The sequence below is a fragment of the Nematolebias whitei genome, chromosome 18, assembly GCF_014905685.2.
Source record: "Nematolebias whitei isolate Nwh7 chromosome 18, NemWhi1, whole genome shotgun sequence".
NCBI lineage: Eukaryota > Metazoa > Chordata > Actinopteri > Cyprinodontiformes > Rivulidae > Nematolebias > Nematolebias whitei.
Window position 1 is genome coordinate 30,360,636 of NC_056515.1, and position 7,052 is coordinate 30,367,687.

General features: G+C 39.0%; 1 protein-coding gene across 1 annotated transcript in view; it reads left to right on the top strand.

The window, feature by feature from the left end:
* Positions 1-4,302, top strand: part of rai14 (retinoic acid induced 14) — a 35,894-nt gene extending 31,592 nt beyond the window's left edge. The window contains exons 19-25 of the mRNA XM_037692036.1: positions 618-1,337; positions 1,453-1,931; positions 2,506-2,674; positions 2,784-2,951; positions 3,095-3,253; positions 3,385-3,450; positions 3,833-4,302. Coding sequence (XP_037547964.1) covers positions 618-1,337; positions 1,453-1,931; positions 2,506-2,674; positions 2,784-2,951; positions 3,095-3,253; positions 3,385-3,450; positions 3,833-3,919 — 1,848 coding nt within the window. The 3' untranslated portion in view covers positions 3,920-4,302. The remainder of the gene's footprint in view (positions 1-617; positions 1,338-1,452; positions 1,932-2,505; positions 2,675-2,783; positions 2,952-3,094; positions 3,254-3,384; positions 3,451-3,832) is intronic.
* The last annotated feature ends 2,750 nt before the right edge of the window (positions 4,303-7,052 follow it).

The window sequence follows — 7,052 nt, forward strand, 5'->3', positions numbered from 1 at the left end:
TATATATATATATATATATATATATATATATATACATATACATATAGGCATTTTGAACCCTTCCCACAATCTTGCAATATTCTCAACAATGTTTCTAAAGTAAAGGCTCTAAAAGAGCACAAAATGTCATGATTTCAGCTCCCTGCCTCCTCCGCTCTTTGCCACCTACAAGCGCTCTTGGCCACGCCCACTTCTCCTCTCTGCACGGAGAACAGCTGATCAGCTGCAGCAGGAAGTTTATCCTGCAGTGTGGGCTGCACAAAGCTGCAGGAGGAAGCTTTTTCTGCAGCTCTGGGCTGCACAAATGTGCAGCAAGTGCTAAATAATTTAAAATAATTTATTTTAAATAAAAATTCCATGCCGATCGTGCAGCTCATCCATCAATCAGCCAATTGTGTATTATGTACAATCTTATTTAGAAAAACCATGATAGAGTGAGTCCGCGATAAACGAACCGCGAAGTAGCCAGGGTCTACTGTATCCAGAAATCATAAGTAAAAAGTTATTGTTTCATTGTTTTAGCTCCAATAGTTTATGAAATAAGTGAGTTTATAAGGTTTTTAATTTTCGAAGTATATTCATGAACTCTTTATTCATCCCACACCCTGAACACCCAGAAACATCCGTCCCAACAAGAAAATGAGCTGAAGGAGTGCAGTCGACCAAACAGCATGGCCTCCAACGCCTCCTTCCACTCCACTCAGGATGACTTGGAGTCAGCGTCACATGTCCCACCTACAACCCAAAAGGAAGGAGGAGACCATCCAGTAGCTGTTCCTGCTAAACTGCAAGAGGATGAGAGCGAAGGAAGCAGAAACAAGATTGGAGTGTTGAAACAAGCACTAGAGAATATTCAGATAAAACTGCTTGAAACCAAGAAGGAAAACCAGTTGCTTCAGGCTCAGCTGAAACCTGAGCAAGGCAGAGGAAGAGACGAGGGTGGAAGTGGAAGAGAGACAAGAAGAGAAGAAGAGTTGATGGAAAGTTTAGCAGAGCTTCAGGCAAAGTTGACAGACACCCAGGAGAGATACCATCAAGCTTTGGAGGAAGTAGAGGATCTGAAAGTGCAGGTGGGAAGAGGAGAGGGTGAACTGACGGAAAAACAGGAGGTCCAGAAACGATTGTTATCCACGCTTGAACAGGAGGTGAAACAGCTGAAGTCTCAGCTTGTCCAGCTCAAGTCAGAGAGAGATGACGCAGCTCAGCGAATCATACAGTTGGAAGAGATGCTGAAGAGAATGGAAGAGGACAGAGGGGCGGAGAAGGAAAAGGAACAGATGATGGCACAGATTGAAGAGGTATACATGGAGGCACAAGAGGAAATTAGGATTCTTCAGGTAAAAAAAACAATATTATTCTTTAAGCATTTTCTAAAATACCATATTTTTTTACAAACGAGATATTCACTTTATAGCTCGTTACTCATGCAATAATGTGGTACTTCCTGTTTAGGAGGCTTTAAAGGGCACGGTGCCTGTTGAAGCTGCAGCTAAAGACTTTGAAGAAATGAAGGCTGAGCTAAATGAGGTCATTGCTGGGCAGCAGCATCGTTTGTTGGAGCTGTCACACTCCTACAGTGAAACCAAGAGTCAGCTGAGCGCCACTCAGAACCAGCTTGCAGAAGCCCGAGCTGGGGGCTTTGCAGAGTCTTCATCTTCTTCAGAGACACAAGCCGAGGGGCTGAAGAGCAGGGTAGAGGAGCTGCAGGCTTTGCTAGCTGAGACCGAGAGGAAGCTTTTGGCTGCACAAGAGGACATTCAGCGGCTAAAGCAGGAGGCAGAAGTCCAAGCACAGAGCTCTGTGACCCTCACCGACCACACACAGGTTGTGTCATCTCTGGGAAATGCCATCAAGGAGCTGGAAAGTGAGTTAGAAGCTGTGAGACGGCAGCTACACCAAAAGACCATGCTAGTTGAAACTCTGCAACAAAGGTGAGGAGAAAATCTGGCAACAGAAGCCTGAAAAACAAGAGTTTAAACTGTAGCTAATGCTACATATGATATGAGCTCACGTCGCTTGAAGAGATGTTTTGGCTTACGTACTTCAATTAACTATGTTTCTTATTTTCATAACCTGTATAGATTTGTTTAATGCTACATACATTTTAACAAAACTAGAGAAGGAAATTAACTGCACTTATTTATTGACCAGTTTAAATAGATTAAAATATTTGAAAAGTAAAATAAATGGCACTTTGTTAAAATTTCATCAATTACTGTTACATAATTTTTAAAGACGCTGTGTAAATTCTGAGGGATTATTTCTCACAGTTATTTACAAATCTAATTGTGAATTATCATTTTTTTTTGTTCTTGCTGGGATTCATCAATTATTAGACAACCTACTTAGTCTTGTTTGCATTCATAGTTGCAAATACAACCATGAATGGGGTTCATCTGTTTTGTCTTTGACTACATGTTTAGAGAAAAGATGTGACGTGCATTACTGAATCACATTAGTTTGTACAGATTACCATGTTTTTTTCTTGTATCTTTCTCATAAAAGCTTGACTTCTGAGAAAGATGTTACCCCAGATGATTCTGTCTCTCATCTGGAGCATGAGAACATGCGAGAACAAATGGAGCATGAGGTGAACCACCTGACGCAGCTCCTTCAGGGGGCTCTGAGGAAGCAGGATGAGATGGCTCTGGAGGCGGCTGATGCATGGCAAAAGGTGGGAGGATGTCATTAAAATTAACAAAAGCAAATCCGCATATGAAGACTTGAATCACTTTTAATCGTTCTCCTGTTTTTGTTAATGTTTCCTCTCATTCATCTGTTAGGCAAGAGATAATCGTGCAGAGCGGGAAGCCCTGCAGGAGCTGCTGGTGACCAGGGAGAAGGAGAGCCAGATGCTGACCTCCAAACTGGCTGAGTCCCAGGATGCTGTGTGTCAGCTCAAACAGCTGGTGGAGAATCACGTTGCCTCTGAAAGAGAGAAAAACAAGAGGGTCAGTGTAAATACCACCATCATTAATATGCTTTTTTTGCATAAAGATGCTGTAATAGTTATCTGTTGATTTTATATGCATTATACTGTTAGAATATTTGTTAAAAATCTGTTTAATCTGAACTCTATCTTTTTGCCTTTTAGATTGATGACTTGTCTCGAGAGGTAGGAAAGCTAAAGGATGCCTTAAACAGCCTGTCACAGCTCTCCTACAGCTCCTGCTCCCCCTCAAAGAGACAACACCAGAACCAGCACCTGGAGACCCTGCAGCAGCAAATCAAACAGCTGCAGTACCAACTAGCTGTAAGATCCTTTACAAGTAGCACGCTATATTTCCTATTTTTATGATAGCAGTTCTGCCATCTGTGTCATTTTTAGTGCTTTTTATTTGCTTTCATGGTGACAGAAAATGTTATTTTGTGGTGTCTTTTTAGGAATCAGAGAAGCAGCACCAAGAAACAGTGTCGGTGTACAGGATGCACCTTCTATATGCTGTTCAAGTAAATCCATCCTTTAATTATTGTTCTTTATTTGGCTACAGTTTTTTTTATTTTAGTGAAAACTTTGAATATTTATGCTGTGTCCAGGGTAACACTGCTGATGTATGTGATTAGGTGGTTTTGTCAGATTTTATACTGTATATAGCAGCAGCTATACGTACATATACATATATACACATACATACTTATACATATACATATATACACACATATACATATATATACATACATATACGTATACATACATACACATATACATACATACACATATATATATATATATATATATATATATATATATATATATATATATACATATACATATACATATACATATACACCTGGTTGGTTAGTTGACTGAACCTGTGCTGTGTCCCCTCAGGGTCAGATGGATGAGGATGTCCAGAAAGCCTTGAAGCAAATATTGAAGATGTGCAAAGTGCCAAACCAAGCCAAGGAGGCGTGCTGAGACACAACAGGGACGGTTCCACAAATTGTACATTTAGAGGCTGAAGACCGCCCAACACATTGTCTCTGTGGTTAAACCCAGAGTAGTTGTTTGTATGGAGTTTACAGCTTACATTGCCTTTGCAAAGGTCATTTTGAACCTTTACAGACCTTTTACCCCATGTATGTTCTTTATTGTATTTTGTATCTGCACAATATTTCTGTAAAAGAAGATGCTGAAAAAGATGTATAAACAAACTGAAAGCAGAAACGGTCAACCAGCTGTTTTGGAGCTGATTCAGGTTGTATTTTATTTGACGTTTAGCTCTCAGCACAGCCTGTAAGCTAAAGCATTCAACAAAACATCATTTGTAATTTTTGAAAAATCATCTTAAACTGATAGCTTAGATCTTTTGAAGTGGAATTTCATGGAAAGGTTCTGAACGAATAATATCTTACCTGATGTAGATAGCTTTTTGATTGACTGTAGTTTGGACAGATAGTTTATTTTTCACAAGATTAATGAGCTAATGCATAAATAAAATTAAACCTAGGCTGAAGTAGTTTGCTGTGTTCTTAAAACAGTTCCAGTGTCAAAACTTTAGTACTGGTTCATGAGAATGGGATTTTATAAACCTTTACATCGCCAATGGTTTTGCATGACATGGTTTACATATAATTCTCTGGTTATTTGCAAGGGCAGCTTACTGTAGCACTTCCTGTACAGTCTGGGGTGCATACAGTAGGAATATCACAACACTTTTGTTGTAAAAAACATGTAATGAGATACTGACAGGGATGTAAATGTTTTTAAATGATATTTGCATGAAAACTGTAATAAAATATTTTAGAATGAAGTTGTTTTATAAAGGCAGAAATCCACGTTGGTCTTGACTCAGCTCAAACTAGCGGTTAGCTCGTCAGTCCAGTCAGAATTAAACTCTTATTTCTCCAAACTGAGTTTCTTCCAAGATCTATCTACAACAGGTAAGATATTAATTGCTCATAACCATTCCACTGAACTTCAAAAGATTTAACACTTTTAGCTGGATGAGTTTTCAATTTGTGCAAATTCTGTTTTTAATTTATTCTGAATTCTGTTCTTTCAACTCAAGTAAGCCTTAAATAAAACCAAAATAGCCAAACAGCAAAACAACTCTAAACTGCATTTCTGCTCTCAACCCTGACATTTCCTTTAAAAAAAAGCCATATTTGCCTGACTAGTTAGTGTAACAAGTTTGAATCAAATGTTGACACAATCAAAACAAAAGGACACTACATCTGCAGGATGAATGTAAAGATGTTTGAATCGTGCAGGAGAACTTCATCTCAATGTAAAAAAAACTGATCTGTGAACAGCCAAATGAATGCAGTAACCAGCTCTTTATTTTGTGCATCACCAGCCAAATTTCTAATTCAACTCCATCTATAATAATAATACACACAAAAGCTGTCACGTTAAATGCAATCCATTGTTTAAGTTTGTGTACGGTCACACAAACATGCTGGATTTGTGCACTTATCAATTAAAAAGTTTATTTCGCTGTCATTTACGCTGTTAATAGAATATATTGTATGAAACAGCAGTGTTAGTATTAATCTAAATGTGTTAGTTTGGTTTTGTGGTCCCCTAAACGATGCGACAGCCTGGACTCACTTCGTCATGATGAAACTAAAATGTTTTCCAAGTTACTGTAATGTATTGAAGAGGTTGGCCAGCTGAACGAGAGCCTTGTGTGTGACGACTGACAAGCAATATTTGATTTCCAAGTCACTCCTGAATTAGTTTGTTTTCCTCCTGTCATTTGTATGAGAATTTGTTTATTGGTTTACGCGGTCGTTAAAAGTAAAAGGAAAACCATTTCTGTTGTTTGCAAATTTTATACTTGAAACTCTTATTGGCTGAAATATGATTGATTTTTCTGTCACAAGCCTGCAGTCAGTTTTTATATCAGGCTTCCCTTTACCATCTCAGAAATCTATCTACCACAAATATGTTTGTTTTTTTTGTCCAACACTATCATCTCTTTCAGCACTCCTCTGTAGGAACAGACTTACACTGTACATTGTTTTATATATATTTTTTAAGGTTCAGTTTTTAGTTCGTTTCCTTTGTATGTCTTCTGAGGGCCTCCGCACTCCTTTGCCTTAGCACTGATCTTAGAGCCATGCCATTTCTACTGAAAAGCTTTGGGCTGTTCAGCGCACATTCAACACGAAAACTGGGACTCGACGGGGATCAAATGAGTTTGTGTCTGGGTGAGTTAACTCAGGAAACAAGACTGAGACGTGTTGGACCCTGAGCAGAACCTCTGCAGGCCTTGTGTCTGTAGGCTGTACGTTATAAACTTTCTAATTCTTGACTGAAATGTTTTGTAAGGGAAAAACCAAGAAGCAGCCATTCTCCTTGTTTCTTTACTAACTGTTGTGTAGTGGCGAGAAAAAAAAAAGTTTGCCAACTGTATTTGCCCACTTTATTAAATTTTCAAGATACTGTACCATCGTCTGTGTATCTCATACTTCTGAAATTTTACTTGGATTAGAACGTAAAAGTGAAATTAGGTCGGCTAACACTAGTCATGGGAATAAGTACACCCTTTTCCATGTCTGTTTTTATGTATCTTGATGTAATAATGATGATCTTACCTGTCCAGGGTGTACTATGCCTCTCGCACAGTGATTGCTGGATATGGGCACCAGTGACTTCCACTACCCAGAAAGAAGAAGCGGGTAAAAATAATGGATGGATTAATTTTTTACCTGGTTCTAACATTATTTAAATCTAACCTCAAGTGTACAAATAATCAAACTCAATTCAAAAATACTTTTTTAATCCCAAAGGGAAATTGTTGTAGTTCATCATCCTTATTTCATTAAAGAGTTGTTCTAGATGCAGATCTAGGACAGAACTCCTCCCTGAAAGATGGCCACTCCTCCCAGTAGCCTGCCAAGCACCTTGTCCCCGCAGATGGAACTGCAGGTGTCTAGGACGATCCAGGGGCTCAGCGGTCAGGTACTCAAGCACCACCGCCAGGTCGATGGGAATGCATCCATGGAACCTCCCTTTCAACTCATCTGGGATTTGGAGCTGTAGCTGAGGTATTATTAGAACTTTTGAGATGTTAATCAGCAGCTCCCAGTTGTAGAAAACCACC